General features: G+C 40.8%; 2 protein-coding genes across 2 annotated transcripts; one reads left to right on the forward strand and one right to left on the reverse strand.

The window, feature by feature from the left end:
- Positions 1 to 287: 287 nt before the first annotated feature.
- Positions 288 to 1,747, forward strand: LOC129755340 (exosome complex component MTR3-like). The gene is made up of 2 exons (XM_055751776.1): positions 288 to 525; positions 590 to 1,747. Exons 1-2 carry the CDS (start codon positions 363 to 365, stop codon positions 1,348 to 1,350), a joined length of 924 nt encoding a protein of 307 aa, XP_055607751.1. The 5' UTR covers positions 288 to 362; the 3' UTR covers positions 1,351 to 1,747.
- LOC129755341 (splicing factor 3B subunit 5) lies at positions 1,348 to 1,758 on the reverse strand. The gene has a single exon (XM_055751777.1). The coding sequence runs from the start codon at positions 1,658 to 1,660 to the stop codon at positions 1,403 to 1,405; it is 258 nt and encodes an 85-aa protein (XP_055607752.1). The 5' UTR covers positions 1,661 to 1,758; the 3' UTR covers positions 1,348 to 1,402.
- Between the last annotated feature and the right edge of the window lie 15,403 nt (positions 1,759 to 17,161).

Consider the following 17,161-nt stretch of genomic DNA (forward strand, 5'->3'; position numbering starts at 1 on the left):
CTGATAAATCTATATTTTTTTCTCCGTGAACAAATCAACTCGTTTCATAAATTTTTTCTTCCACGATAGATATTGTTGATCCTATAGTAATTTTTTCTTGTCTCGTCAAGATCTTCCCAATCGTTCATTACACAGCCGACTACACAAAACCTGCCCATCCTTCTTAAAGGATTTGATGCGTTTTGAAAATATTGAATAAAAAATTGCCTCATCGGCCGTTTTTCATTTGTTGTTTTCGCCCTTTTGAAATATATGCAATTCATAAACAAAAAAGCCGCCACCACAACAAAAACAAACTATTTGAATCGAAAAAAAAGTGGTCAAAACACGTGAAATTTTGATGCTAGCTCTATCAGTTCAATATGCCAATCGATCAGAAACGAATCAACGGTCCGGAGGGTTCCCTGCCGTATCAGATTTTCGGCAAAAATCGAAATCGTGCTTTTGAGGAACGTTACACAGATGTGTTCGAGGCAAATGGGAAACGGAAATGTGGTCGAAAAGACAACGAAAGCCGGAAGTATTGTAAGTATTGATATAAATGTTACTTTAAATTGAGATAAGCTTATAAATTTTGAACCATTTTCAGTTATGAAGCTGGGAGTGGTATCTACGGCCAAAGGTTCTGCCTATCTTGAGCTGGGGAATACCAAGGTTATAGTTTCCGTTTTCGACCCGAGAGAAATTCCGAAGCAGAATAAGTTCAGAGAGCTCGGCGAATTGTACTGCGATTTCAAATTTTCTCCTTTCGCCTGTACTCACAGAAAAAATCCTCAAACGGATGCCGAGGAGCGTTCACTTGCTGCAGCATTGAACAAAGCTCTTCAACCCGTTGTTTGCCGGCATTTGTTCCCCAACTTTCAGATCGACATTTTTGCCAATGTGCTAGAGGACGATGGATCGGTTTTGGCAGCAGTCATAACTGCAGCTGGATTGGCTTTGAGTGATGCCACAATCGCAATGTTTGATGTAGTAACAGCATCGACAGTGGCTGTCTTTGGAGATCGTATCTATCTTGATCCGACGTTAGCTGAAGAGAAAATTTGCCTTGAAGGGGGTAAAAACGGAAATCATGGCCTCATCACCATGACCAAATTGCAAACGTTGGATCAGACGTCAGATATTCGACAAGCAGGAAAAATCACCTTGAATCGAATGAAAGAAGCTTGCAAGGTTCTGAATGAATCATGCAATGAGATTGCCCCTGTTGTCCAGCAGATGTTGGTCAGTAAAGTACAAAAACATATGGGCGAAATCGATCTGGAAGAGGAAGACGATAATACCGACCAGGAAAAAGACGAGTTGGACTGTTCGAGTGTTAGCCAGATATCAATCAATGCAGAGAAATAAATTGAAATATTGTTTATTATAATTTTTCAAGTTTCTTAATGTAATCTGACATTCACTCATCCGGTTTCTCCGGAGGTGGTCCACAGGGTTGCAACATTTTTTCCATAATGTTGAACCGGATCCGGGCCTTCGACTCGTTCTCGGCGACGGCGAAGTAACTCAGCATATCGTGATGGCCCAGGTAGCTGGCCAGCGAATCCCGATGCTGATTGGTGAGCCACTCGTACTTGTTGGTGTCAGCATGTCCGGTTCCGATGTATTTACTCTGCAAATGCTCGAGCTGGCTGTGGATGTTATACCGGTCACCCATTTTATAAAACTTCGTTTAACTCCGGTCCAATTAAATTCGACGCCGAGGAAGCAAAACAACTTTGGTTTGTTGGTAAACAATAAGAAATGACAACAACTGTCAAACGGATGACAGTTTCAAAGTGGGCCTGTTCAGAGATCAGATTACCAAAACAGTACAATGGGCTGAGTGGATAAACAATTTTTTTTATTATAGATATTTTAGAAAATTATTTTTCTTTTATCGAGACAGTTCCTAAATAAAATCTGTACAAACACGTGAAAAGGATCTATCTCCATATATGGCGAATCGAGAAAAACGCGTTTGAAAAAAATTTAACCTATTTTAAATCGCTTATTAAAAATTACTCGAAATTTTTGATTTTTATGATAGCTTAACGATTTTTAGGAGCATCCTCTATATGTTGGAATAGAGGAATATCAATTTTCATGAAAAATTCAAAGCGCTATCGTAGATAGAACCTAGCTCACGTAATACTTTATCTCCCTTGTTTATACACCCTTTGCTATTTTCTCTTTTCTAGCTTTAGTTTTAAGCTCGCGTTCATTTGCAACTATGTTTTTATTTTGAATAAAGTGTCAAATATTTACCAACACACAAAAAGGATCTATATCCATGATGGCGTATTGAGAAAAACGCGTTTGAAAAAAATACAACCTATTTCAAATCGCTAATTAAAAATAACTTGAATTTTTTTTTTTTTTAAAGACAAACGATGTTTAGAAGCATCCTCTATATGTTGGAATAGAGGAATATCAATTTTCGCGAAAAAATAACGCGCTATCGTAGATAGAACCTACTTCACATAACATTTTGTCTAACCTGTTTATACACCCTTTGCTATTTTCTTATTTTTAGCTTAAGTTACAAGCTCGCATTCATTTGTAACTATTGTAATTATGTTGAATAAAGAGTTAAATTGATTATTTTGAGTTTGTTGGCGGAGTAGTAGCGAAAAATGGTTTCGGAGTAAAGGGTGTATATCCATGGCAATTCTGGTTTAAGAATGTTTATAGATCCTTTACTCAAATTGAGTTTTTAATGTAACGGAATATTATTTTCTCAAAAGGGTTTTACCGTTAAGTAGTGCAATTGTTGGCCTATCGCGAGGTACTGAAAATGGTTTTTATTTACTTTTGGAGATAGATCCTTTTCACGTGTTGGTACAGAAATGGTTTTGAAATATACAAGAAAAAAGAATGTTTTAAATTTTTTGTTCATTTCATTGGCGTTTGTTTAATTTGAATAATTTTAATTATTGTTTTTCTTTTGTTTTTCTACGTTTCGCAATTTAGAATTGCGAATTAGTTATCAAAAAATAGAACTATATATTATAAAACTTACTCATGATTTTGAACTTTTATTTATTCATTGAACAGAACTAAAATATTCCATAAAAACCGTCAATTGTCAATTGTTTTTATTTCTTCCAAAACAGCAACAAATTTACTTTTTAAGGTTACATGAACTACGACAGAATGCATCTAAATTAGGTTTCACACCAAAAAGAGTACATTTATCCAAAAAAACAGGAGGAACGTTAAACAGTAGAAACCCGGTTATCTGAGCTCTGGTTTTCTGAGCTCCCGCGTTATCCCGGACATCAGGTTGACTCAAGATCCATATATAAAAGAGCTTTGCGCCCGGACGGTATGCAAAAGGATGTACAGTAGAACCCCGCTTACCCGAGGTAGTCGGGGGAAGGACCACCTTGGATAAGTGAAACCTCGGATTAAACATCATAGATTGACAAACCCTGTTGCTCTAGTACATCATATCATCCAGACACATAGCGTGGCTCTTACATGGATTTTATTTTTCTAACTAACCGACGTTTCTGGCACGTTTAGATTTCAAACTTTCCGCAGACGTTAATTTTACATGGATTTTGGATAAAAATTGGTGGCTCGGATAAGCGGGGTTCTACTGTACATTTGATAAAATTTCACAAAAAGAAGAGTATGCCCATTTTTCGATCGAAAAATATTACATGTACTCTTGAAAGAGTACGTATGGTATCCCTAATCTAAATGAGTTAATTATTTACAATACTCATTTTATTTATTTTGGCACTTTTGTGTATAATAAACATTCGTTCAACAATAAAGCATTATAACGCTTCAAATTTTCCACCATGAATGATTCAATTTTAATGTTTTTGTTTTTCCGGGATTTTTAAACTCTCCTGTTATCAATTCTCCACAATTTTTATTAAATATACTTAGAAATTGCTCTTAAACTTGGAAAATCAATAAATAATTCACGTTTTTGTTTTACTGAACTTTGAATAAACTTTTTGCTTAGAAATGTGACGTAGAGGAGATAAGGCCACCTTAAGGAAAACGCTTATTTAACCATAGAAAACAGTTCTAATGATTATAATATGTGAATTACATTGTTTCGTGTTCAGGCACTAAAATAGTCTATTTCCTAAATGGCTGAAACTTGAAAAAGTAGATGAATACGTTAAAAAATGTATTTAATTTTTTTTTGCCAAAAGCTGGAAACCAGTCACTGCAGGGGCATAATGAGAACCCCCCTGGGGCAGAATAAGCACCAATAATTGGAGCACGATGAGCGTTTTCTGCCTGGGAATCTAAATGCGAATTAAACTCGATGAAGTCGACTGAATAATAGAGCTAGAACTTGACTTGTTTCATCTGACGATTTGGCCTAGAGACGATGGGCGCGCTCGCTAAAAAGAATAAAGCTCGCTCTTTTCTCTTACACAGATTTCCATAAGAATGACAGCTAATCGGAGTAAAATTGGAGTGAACGCTATTGCTTTCACTGTTTAACACATGAGAAATCGTATACCGGAATTACGAGCGTCCCCATCGCCAATCGTCAGATGTAAATTAGTCAAGCTGTAGCTCTATAATTCAGTTAACTACATCGAGTTGAATTCGCTGCTAGATTATACGACAGAAAACGCTCATCGTGCCCCGATTGAAAGTGCTCTGTTCACCCCGAGTCAACAAATTTAAGTAAAAACGCGTTTTAAAGTTGATTAAACGGAAAAATCAAAAATATAATGATGATTCCTGATATTAGATAAGTTTTCCCATATGCATTTTTATATTTTTTGCATTTTCAATGTTTAACGGGAATTTCGGAAACCGGCAATGTTCATTTTATTGTAGATCAAAGGACCTGTCCAAAATTTCAGTTCAATCGAACATGTCTTAGATCTCAAAGCGATCAAAGTTTTGAGTTTTTTACCCTCAAAAATCACCTAAGGGGCGGTATATGGAGTCGGGAAAACCAATTTAAAAATGTAAAAAATTAAATTCTGATGCAATTTCCAAAAATATGTACTTCCTGAGACTTCTGGTGGGTTTAAAAAAAAAAAAAAAGTATTGGTTTGTAAAATTAATCACAACAAGATCTAAACCTTACATATGTGAACCATTCTAATGCTTTCAAGGCATGTAAAGCCCGGTTTACAGTTCAAGTGAAAATAAACGTGAAAATATCTTATTTTGTCAATAACTCAAAAATGCGACACAACTACCTAGCATGTGTAACATAGAAGCACTAGAAGAATCGATGGGAAATGGTTGAATGATGAAATTTCTTAAAACCTTCTACAACTGTTTTTATTTCTATTCCCTCGTTTTTCACCGCAGGAATTTCATCATGGTGGGGGAGTCGGAATAAAAATAGATATACATATATATATATGGTTTGAAGGAACGAGTCCGGCTGGAATTTCATCTTTCAACCATTCCTCATCGATTACATCATTTTACAAAACCTTATTTTGTCGGAACGAAGTGCGTGATGCACTAAAAAACCGTCGGAAAAAGTTGCGTGCCCTCAAAAAGATTCCGAACAATAGCCCACTCAAATTAACAGCTCTCGACGAATTCAAAGCAGCACGGTCCCTGGCCCGACGAACAGTCAGGAAAGCCAAATCACTGTGTTGGGAAAGGTTCACTAACGAAATCAACCCTAGCACCCCATCTTCAATCCTATGGTCTAAATTAAGAACACTTAACGGAGGATCCCGGAACATCGATTACCACATTTTGCTCAATAGTCAATACATCAACGACCCATCAACTCTAGCCGACTCCTTCTGTGAACACTTTTCATCCGTCTCGGCCCCATCTACTAATACACTTCTACCCTTTCCTACCGATCCAAACTGCAACAATATAGGCTACAACAGCTGCTTCACTCTGGACTAACTAGAGTTCGTCCTCCGAAAAGTCAAAGGAAATTCTGCAGGCCCAGATGATATTGGTTACCCCTGCCTTAAAAATCCCGAACGTTTTAGACAACTTCCACCCCATTACTCTTCTCGATTGCTCCGGGAAAATCGTTGAGAGAATCGTTAACCGCCGCCTCCACACATACATGGAAGAAAAACAGCTCCTTGACACCCGACAATACGCCTTTAGAGCCGGCAAATCTACAGACGATTACTTCGAAGATCTTGAATCGTTACTAGATACATGCCTGAACCAGAAGCACCACATCGATTGCCTGTCACTAGATCTTTCGAAAGCTTTCGACCGTGTAGATCGGGTCGCCATCATCAATCAGCTTATCAAATGGAATATTCGAGGCCGTTTGTTGCAATACATTAAAAACTTTTGATCAGATCGATTCATCCACGTTCTCGTCAATGGCGTTCGCTCAAATATCAAACCAGTCCACGGCGGAGTCCCCCAGGGATCGGTCATCGCCCCCACCCTCTTCCTAATAGCCATCAACTCCCTTTTCCAGTCCATCCCTAAAAACATCTCTACCTTCATTTATGCCGACGACATCCTCCTCGTTTCCTCCTCCCGTTTTGCCAAGATATCCCGTCTAAGGCTGCAAACTGCGGTCAACCTGGTCGAAGAATGGACGCCCACCGTAGGCTTCCAGTTTTCCCCCAACAAATCCAGCCTACTCCATCTCGGCCCGAACCGAAGACGTCTCAGAAAGCTACCTCCACTCATCATGCAAAAACAGACCATGCATCTCGCCCACACTATTGACTGGCAACACAGTTCAACGGTCTGTTCTGTTTGTGTGTGTATCTTTTCTAATTTTCACTTCAAGTTGAAATCTCGCCACGTGAACTTGTACTTTTTATCGTTCTCTAAATTATACGTTTATACAAGTTAAGTACGGTTCTTGAAGTTATTTCTCCGCGGTATCCGAAAGCCCTACTCTGCTAACAGGTTATGGGCCCAGCAGAGTAGACGGATGTGAATCGGAAGACGTTTGAAATTTAGTTGTTTTTTCGTCGGTCGTAGCATCGCGTAAAATTTTTTCACAATGGCGTCGGGTGATAAATTGGTTGCGTTCCCCAAACTGAACGGGTCCAATTACGATAATTGGAGCTTTCGGATGAAGCTGCTTTTAATTAAGGAGGGTAATTGGTCTGTGGTTACTGGAACCAAGCCGGAACAAGTGACCCCGGAGTGGATCGTCAGAAATGATCAGGCGATGGCTACGATCGGATTAGCTGTGGATGATGGCCAGCTGGTGCACATCAGGAAAGCTAAAACTGCGGCAGAATCTGGAAAAGTTCCATGTTAAACGCACTCTTTCTACTCAAGTGTCGCTTATGCGGAAGATTTGCCGTCTCAGGCTCGAAAAAGGTGGTGATATGGAAGCACATATTGATCGTCTAACGGAGCTGTTTGAAAAGTTGAACGGCCTACAGGAAGACAAAATTCTCGACGATCATTGGCTAGTTGCCCTTTTATTCAGTAGTTTACCTGATGAATATGAAACTCTGGTAACTGCACTGGAAGCTCGGCCTGATGAGGATTTGACCCTCAATCTGGCTAAAGGGAAGTTGATTGATGAGTGACTAAAGCGAAAAAATCGTGCTGAAGAAGAAGAAGAGTCGGAAACGGCCTTGTTCAGTGGATCCAGCGAATATGCTGAAAAGTGTTTTTGGTGCAAAAAACAAGGGCACAAAAAGGCAGAATGTGAAGATTTTAAGCTGTGGAAGAAGAAGAAAAAGTGGCCTAAGAGGGAAGAAGAAAAGGCTCACAGTGTAGTGAATACAAAGTGTGATGATGATAATTGGGCTTTTCTTTGTGCGACCGGTAAAAAATCAAAAAAGACTATGGCTGTTGGACTCCGGAGCTACTTGTCATATTGTGAACAATCGAGAATTTTTCGACAAAATTGACGATAGTGTGAGTGAAGTCGTACATGTTGCTAACGGTGCAAAAGTAAAAGCCCAAGGTAGAGGTAGTGGTACCTTGCGACTGTTTGATGAGAGAAACAGACTTCGGGAAATAAGAGTGGAAGGTGCTTTGTTTGTGCCGGATATGAATTCGAATCTTATCTCGGTAAAAGTGCTTGTGCGAAAAGGTTATGTAGTGACATTTGACAAAAGTGGTGCAAAAATTGCTCTGAACGGGATCGTGGGAGCATATGCAGATCTGCTGCATAATTTGTTCGTGATGCGTGTGTGTGCGGAGTTTGTGTCTCTAGTAACTGACGATAGTGAGTGTATACATGGTTGGCATCGTCGATTGGGCCATAGAAGCTGTGAGGCGCTGATGAAAATGTGTGACTACGGTCACGAATTTAAGGTAGCAGAGTGCAGTTGCAGTGATGTTTGTGAGGTGTGTGTCAAAGGAAAAATGCATAGAATTCCTTTTCCAAAGGAGTCGGAGAAGAAAACGTCAGCTGTTATGGATTTGGTGCACACGGATTGTTACCTATTGCTGAGTAGCTCAGGAATACAATACAAATTGGTTAGAAGACTTACCTCAGCCGCTCTCGCCTACCTGGTAAAACGCACAGAACCCCTTTTAGTTTCCCCTAGATTCTTCCCCTTATTGTGGGATTTTCTTTCTTTCCTTTTTCAACACTTATTATCTTCATTTTCTTAACCTATATTTTCACTTCTTTAGTCATTTTTAGTCTGTGCACACTTCCGACGTCACAAGTTGGGGCCACCTGCTACCACCGCCTAACTTGGAGAGATCCCCTTCCGGTACCTTTTCATTCCGCTTAATTCCCTCCGGCTTCTTCCTTCCACCTTCCTCTTCCGACCTTCTTCCTTCGTCTTTCTTCCTTCTTCCTTCCGCCTTTCTCTTCCGACCTTCTTCCTTCGTCTTTCTTCCTTCCTCTTTCTTCCTTCTTCTTTCCTCTTTCTTCCTTTTTCTATCTTCCTTTCTGGGCCACTTCCTTCGCACTACACTTCTATCCTCCTCCCGAACAACCCCGGCCACGCGGTTTCTTTCCGCTGACTACTTCTTCTTCCTTTTTCTCGGCCACGTGCCGATTTACGAGGCAACTGGGAATAGGGAGGAATTTCACTGAGCTCCACCGGAATACTGAACCCGGGAGCTAAAGGCAATTTTACCCGGGGACACTCCTGCTCGACCGGAATAATTGACGGTTCCGGGAGCTGAGGGGATGACACGTGGTTCACTTCTGATGGATCAAAGATAGTCGTTCCTGACCCGAACCGTCCCACCACGTTGGCCTGACTTCCGGCCTTTGCCCTCAACCCTAGAGTATCCACTTGGTTCCCCTCGGGAACCGGTAGTTCGAGCCGTTCCAAAAAAAACCACTTTTACCACTCGACCGAACACAAAATGGCCGTCCGGACTAAATGAGCCTTATTAGTCACCGAGGGATCACAGTTGGCGACAATCCCGACTGGCTTCAACGAGTGTAAAAGTTCGACTCCTCGAGCTTCCGTTCGATATTCGTTTTCGCACTCCGCTTGTTGTGTTGAGTCTGTGTGTGTGTCTTCGAGGGAATCTTACGGACTGGGGATCTCTCAGCCTGGGGATCTCTCCTACTCTCCTTTCCCGATGATGTCTTCTCTGGCTGCTCCCTTACCACTACTTGTTAGTTTATATCTATTCTCTCGGTCAAACACCAAGGGCGGACCTTCAGGCCAGCAACACATGTATCAACTCCCCCTCACTCCCATTGAAAATTGACTATCATTCGATAGTCAATTTTCTCCGAGAGAAGCCGAGTCTACTCATGTTGAAGGCACCGAGAGAGAAACCTACTTTACAAATCTTATTTTCTTTTCCACTTTTGTCCGTTCACTTATATCACTACAGTTCAGTTCATATTGATTTTGTTTCATCTTTATACACTTGTTTGTTTACCGACACTTGATCAGCATAACTTTTGCTTTACTTCATCCACCTATCTCACTTCTTACAATTTAAATGATACCTAAGAGAACCCAAATATAAACAAAAAACATCCTATTGGCTAGGTAATTCGAAAATTATCTTGCCTGATAGGGGTTAGAACGTTAATCAATTTAAACAATATTTATCAAAATTTTACGGTAATTGAGTTCTCGTCTATTTTGAGAGCAGACAACTCACAATACAACGTGAACAAATATGATTATACAAAGATCAAAGCATCGTTTTCCATCAACCCACTACGTCAACACTCATCCCTTCGATCTTGTTTTTTACAATCGTGACTGATAACTTCATTCATCCAGTTTCTTTCACTCCTGCGTACATTTGGAGGAGAAATGACTCATACGCCACCCTCTAGCCCTATTGAAAATAAGTTTTTCCGAGTCTATGATTTAGGTTGATATTTAATGACACCATTGAACAAAAGGAAAACGCTTTTTCCGAATTCTCCAAAAGATTCCGTAAAACAATTTTTTATAACCAATCTAACAATCACTTTAAACTGAGATAATGAAATGAATAATCAGTTATAATCAATCGAAAGTTAGAATGCATTGCCTCAAGGCTTAATGTGGCATGCGGGCCACCAACCTACATTTTTACCGTTAGTATCCTGTAATTCATACGAAGAATTTCCTTTTTTCGCTAACACCCGACATGGAACAAATAACGACCCGTATTTTGCATTATATCGCTCTCCGGCATTCGATAATTTAACGTTTTTTCGATACACTTTTTGTCCAATCTGGAATTCTACAGGGGACTTTCGTATTCGTAAGTTGTAGGTGTGCTCCGATTTCCGATACGCCTTCTCGAGATTTTTCTTTACGAGGTCTACCGTTTTACTTCTGACTTCTTTTACGCGATCTATATACCGTTTTAAACTCTCTTCTGCCCCTTGAGGTTCAGTTTTATAATCTTCCCCCGAAAGACTAATTTCATGGCCGTACAGAACGAAAAATGGCGAGAAACCCGTTCCCGAGTGAATGGTATTATTGAGGACTAACTGAATCTCCTGAATTCTTGAGTCCCAAAGAGTCTGTTCTTCCCTTGCGTAAGTGCGAATACACGAATTTATTGTCCTGTGTACCCGTTCTACCGGGTTTGCCTGACTATGGTATTTGGTTGTAAAGAAATGTCGTATTTGAAAACTATCCATCAGTGTTTTGAACTGACGTGAAGTAAAACTCGCTCCATTATCAGTGATTATCATCTGAGGAACTGAGTTTCTCCAGAACCATTGTTCTTTAAGGATTTGACATGTTTTTGAAACATCTATTCGTTTTAGTGGATATAATTGAACCCATTTGCTAAACACATCCAGAATAACCAGCAGGTACTGATTCCTATTCTTACTCATCGTGATTGGACCAACGAAGTCGATTGACACCATTTGCCAGGGTCTATTGGCAATCCGTGCCTCTCCCATTTTGGGAGTCGTGCCCAGGTTCGATGCCTTGCATTCTTTGCAAACGCTGCACCTACCGATATATTGTCTGACTTCCCGGGCCATCTGTGGCCAATAATACCTTAATTTTATTTTAGCTATGGTTTTTTCTGCTCCCATGTGTAACGAATCGTCGTGTTCTTTTTCCAGTATTTTCAGTTTCATCTCTTGGGGAGGAATCTGCTTCCATTCAAACCGATTGTCTCCAGGTACCGCCGGTGTTGACACAAATTTCCAGATTTGTCCATTTTCCACCTTAAAGTCCGGATAATTATCGGAGTTCTGTTCAATTTTATCTCGAAGGTTACGATACCATTCAGAATTTGTGCTTAGGCTTACCGTTGACACACTTCTAGATAACGCGTCGGGGACAATGTTATCCTTCCCTTTTCGGTGTGTTATTGTCAAGTCATAGCCTTGAAGTGCTAAGCTCCATCTGCTTAATTTAGATGAAGTTTTCCATTTCGTTGTCATAATATAGGTTAAGGCTGCGGAATCTGTTACCAGCTTAAAATGCACCCCGTCTAAGTAACCCCTAAAGTTTTCTATCGCTAAAAGAGCAGCCAGAGCCTCTTTCTCGGTTGCATGATATCTTTGTTGTGTGGGACTAAGTTTTTGGGAAAAATACCCTATCACCCGTTCACCGTTCTCTTGTTGCTGTGTGAGCACTGCGGCTACCGCAAGGTCACTTGCATCTGTCTGCAACGTGAACTCTTTGTTAAAATCAGGACTTCCGAGAATTGGCGATGATATAAGCAGCCCTTTAATTTGCTTGAACGCCTCATCTGCTTCTGATGTCCACTTTATCTTCCGAGGTTTGCCTTTGAGCAAATCGGAGATCGGGGCAGTGGCGCCACTAAAATCGACGATAAATCGCCGATAGTAGTTCGCCATGCCCAGAAATCTGCGAATTTGACGAACTGTACTCGGAGTCTCAAAATTCACAATAGCAAGAATTTTTTCGGGATTTGGCCTAATGCCTTCCGCGGATATGATATGTCCTAAGAACGGTAGTTCCTTCCGACAAAACTGAGACTTTACTAAATTCACTGTTAGATTAGCTTCCTTCATTCTGATGGCCACTTCTTCTAAGTCCTGAACATGTTGTTCAAAAGAATTACTCAAAATAATCAAATCATCTAGGTAAATGAAAATTCTAGGTTCTAGAGCCCCATTCCCCAGTATTCTGTCTACCAAGCGTGACAGTGTTGCCGGACTATTCGATAGACCAAAAGGTAGTCGTGTATATTGATAGAATCCTTTGCCCGGTACAGCAAACGCCGTGTATTTTCTAGATTGGCAATCTAATGGAATCTGTAGATAGGCTTCTTTAAGATCAATTGAACTGATATACTTTGCACTTTCGAGACGACTTAGAATTCTACCTATATGGGCCTGTGGGTACAGGTCTCGTACTGTCCTTTCATTAAGGCGTCGTGCATCTAGGCACAGACGCATTTTGCCATTCGGTTTTTTCACCGGTACCACACATAGACACCAGTCCGATTGAGCCGGCTCAATTACTCCACTAATTAACAGACGATCTATTTCAGCAAATAAGTCCTTTTGGACATGCGGTGATACATGGTATGGTTTCAAATAAACTGGTTTGGCTTTCGCGTATTCTTCTTTAATTTCGATTACGTGTTCTATCTTATCGGTGGTCTCTAAAACTTCTCCGTCTTGAGTTTTAAATAACAGTTTAACTTTCTCTAGCCTAGCAGCTTGCTCGCCGGTGAGCTCTAGTCCTTCATCTACTTCCCTAACCAGTTTTTCCTCAGTGATCCCTAAATCTGTTTCTATTGAACTGATTTCAGCCTCGTAAGGTTTATCCTGCCCACCTCTTCCGTGAATAATTTCTTGCTGTGGGTGAACTCTCGGAAGTTGTAGTGATATACCGAAAGCATTAAGAAACGTCATCCCGCATATCCCTTCTCCTTTCAACCCCTTCACCCAAAAGGTTTCTACAAATGCGGTTCGTCCCATAAACGTGAATGGTAAACTAGAAACCCCGCCATTCTCTAAAATAGATCCGTCTGCCATCTGCAGAATCATATTTGAATTATGCAATGAAACTCCCAATTTTTTCACAAATTCTTCTTCATATCGTAGGATGGTTACCTCACTTCCACTATCTAACATACAGGTTCTTTTTATCCCTATTATTAACACGTCTACAAAATTTCTATTATCCCCCTGTACATTTACTGTACGCAGTTTAGAGCTTTGCTCTGTTACTTCTTGTTCATAGTCCTCCTCTTTTGCTGCACTAAGCCCGTATTTTTCCAACAGCAAATCTACCGATTTTTCCCACTCCTCAACTTCTTCTAGAGAAATTTCCTTAGCTGGACTTGTTTGGGTTAGGACAGCTCTTAGGCTGTCCTTCCCACGTTTTTTGAGCAAAATCGACAATTTCTAGTATTTTCTCCTTCTAATCCACATTTCCAACAATATCGCGACTTTGGTTTGCTACAGTTTTTCGCCATGTGTCCCGTTCTCCTACAGTTGAAGCACACATCTCCAGCAGGTCGTTCGTATGAATCGACATACTCTTGGCTTTTTCTTGTATTGTTAGTAAAGATTGGTTGTCTAACGGGATTTCTTCCGGTGAAAAGTGGTGCTCTTCCTTGCGTCTGTTGATTTCTGAATTTTTGTGACTCGTCGCTACCTGCGTAACCCTGTGAAAAATGTCCAACCCTTTGGTTTTGATTTGTTTCCTCAACGGATACCATGTTTGTTTGGCCGGTTTGCCACACGATTGGTGTTAAAGCATCGAGCTTATTCCCCCACATTTCAAGTTCTCGTAGGTTAGTTATTTGAACTAACATCAACGATCCTCTGTAATCTGTTCGTACATTTCGAAAAACCGTGGAGATTAACTCTTCCTCTGTCATTGGAATGGCAAGACCTCTGCATTTTCTGAGAATGTCTGCATAAAAAACCTTAAAGCTTTCATTTCGCTGTTGCTTCCTGTTATAAATCTGCATTTTAATTCCGAAATCTAAATCTGGATGCACGAATTCTCTTCGCAAACCTGTAACTACTTCTGCCCAACTTGAAAATGTATGGTAATGGCGCATGTACCACTCTTTTGCCAAACCTGACAGAAGATGGTATGCTGACCTCATAAGCTCTTCTTCGGATGTTTGTTCAGCAATAACATGGTGATGTACTTCCCACAAAAAATCATTTAAATGCAAGCCCCCATCATTCCCCGAATAATTTAATTTCCAGTTGGACACTGGTACTCGTTTTATATAAATCATTTGGTTTTCGGATCGTCTAAGGTCTGAAAACCATCTACCATCTGTTAGAGGACTAGGGTTACTTCTATTTTCAACTTCCGGTTCATCGAGAAACGGATTGTTTGACCTGTTATAAACCTGCGTTAACTCCGGACGTAATCGCGCATGTCTAGCTTCAATAATGTTCGGACTACCACTTCGGGCTTGCATTTTGCATTCCCAATTGGCAAAGTCTGGTTTCGTGAATTCTGTATATTGCCCGACCTGGGTTTGACAATTACGAAAGGGATTTAAATCTTGCTTTGGTTTGTTTTGCTCCCGCGGAATCGGTTGACGGTATTCGCGTTGTAGGGGGTGGTGACTTTTTCCGTAGTTCACTTCCGTATCACGATTCTTTCCATTTACGTTATCGTTATAATTTTTTCGTACCGCGCCCGTTCCTCGTTTTACTTCATCCCGCTGAAGAGTTTCACGACCCGCGCGACGACCCAAGGGAGGTTGCCCCTCATCTTGGTTAAATAAATCTCTTAAATTTCGCAATTTTTCGATAGCATCTTCTAATTCAGCATTTGATACTTCGTCTACCCGTGGAAGCTTTCTGATTTGTTTTGGTGCGGGGGGAGAATTCATTGGTTTCCGTTTCTGACCGATAGCATCTTCTTTAAACGTAGATTCCGCTCGTTTTCCCGCTGGAGAAAACGATTCCTCTTCATATGATCTATTTCCCGGATCTCCACCAGCCGCTTCTTTTGTCATAACATCCGTCATTAACTGCCCGTAGTGCTGAATTAGAACCGTTATTTTATCGTGCTCCTCCGTAGGAACAAATCGCGTATTCCGCAAATTTATCAACCGATAACCTAAATGTACTAATCTGTATGCAATTGATTCTGCTGCGCCCGTATTTTCGCGAATGTTTTTAATGTGTTCTTGGAGTTTATACTCACAATTGGAGATTTCCGACCGAATATCTCCCTTCAAACAGCGTACCGAAAAAACCTGGTTTTGTTTTTCGAATTCAACTGCGGATCTAAGATGTAATCGTTGTTCTCTTATAGACATCGAATCAATATCTTTGACTGACCTAATCTTCAATTCATATCTCAATTCATCTGGTTCGAGATAGTCTACTATCATCGTCCAGTAAAGTGTTTTGAAATGTTCAATATCCATTTCGGAAATACGATGAGAATAAAGTGATCAAAACAAAATTACAAGAATGAACTTCTAATACTAACAATAAGTGGACAATATCCGCTTTACTTGCCCACAATAAAGACTCTTCAACAAAAGATTTAATTATATACTACAACCACCAACGCGCGAATTAGTATACGTATATCTAGGGGAAAAGAACTTTGCTCGATCGCTCTCGATTTTTGACTCTCTCTTCGTTCTCCAAAGTATATTAATATGTATTTGTTTGAGCTTAACAATTTGCTTGGTATGGGTATCAGTCACTTCGTCTCCAACTCGATCGTTCTTTCATACATACAACCTACCAGTTATTAGCCACGTTGTAATTCTTTTTTTCGAAGCAGAATCACATATCAGCAGGGATTAACTTCGAACTTACCGATCAAAATTGGAAAATGAAAACCACGTTGGATCGCCAGTTGTTACCTATTGCTGAGTAGCTCAGGAATACAATACAAATTGGTTAGAAGACTTACCTCAGCCGCTCTCGCCTACCTGGTAAAACGCACAGAACCCCTTTTAGTTTCCCCTAGATTCTTCCCCTTATTGTGGGATTTTCTTTCTTTCCTTTTTCAACACTTATTATCTTCATTTTCTTAACCTATATTTTCACTTCTTTAGTCATTTTTAGTCTGTGCACACTTCCGACGTCACAAGTTGGGGCCACCTGCTACCACCGCCTAACTTGGAGAGATCCCCTTCCGGTACCTTTTCATTCCGCTTAATTCCCTCCGGCTTCTTCCTTCCACCTTCCTCTTCCGACCTTCTTCCTTCGTCTTTCTTCCTTCTTCCTTCCGCCTTTCTCTTCCGACCTTCTTCCTTCGTCTTTCTTCCTTCCTCTTTCTTCCTTCTTCTTTCCTCTTTCTTCCTTTTTCTATCTTCCTTTCTGGGCCACTTCCTTCGCACTACACTTCTATCCTCCTCCCGAACAACCCCGGCCACGCGGTTTCTTTCCGCTGACTACTTCTTCTTCCTTTTTCTCGGCCACGTGCCGATTTACGAGGCAACTGGGAATAGGGAGGAATTTCACTGAGCTCCACCGGAATACTGAACCCGGGAGCTAAAGGCAATTTTACCCGGGGACACTCCTGCTCGACCGGAATAATTGACGGTTCCGGGAGCTGAGGGGATGACACGTGGTTCACTTCTGATGGATCAAAGATAGTCGTTCCTGACCCGAACCGTCCCACCACGTTGGCCTGACTTCCGGCCTTTGCCCTCAACCCTAGAGTATCCACTTGGTTCCCCTCGGGAACCGGTAGTTCGAGCCGTTCCAAAAAAAACCACTTTTACCACTCGACCGAACACAAAATGGCCGTCCGGACTAAATGAGCCTTATTAGTCACCGAGGGATCACAGTTGGCGACAATCCCGACTGGCTTCAACGAGTGTAAAAGTTCGACTCCTCGAGCTTCCGTTCGATATTCGTTTTCGCACTCCGCTTGTTGTGTTGAGTCTGTGTGTG

The sequence above is a fragment of the Uranotaenia lowii genome, chromosome 3 (genome assembly GCF_029784155.1).
Source record: "Uranotaenia lowii strain MFRU-FL chromosome 3, ASM2978415v1, whole genome shotgun sequence".
In the NCBI taxonomy this organism is placed as follows: domain Eukaryota; kingdom Metazoa; phylum Arthropoda; class Insecta; order Diptera; family Culicidae; genus Uranotaenia; species Uranotaenia lowii.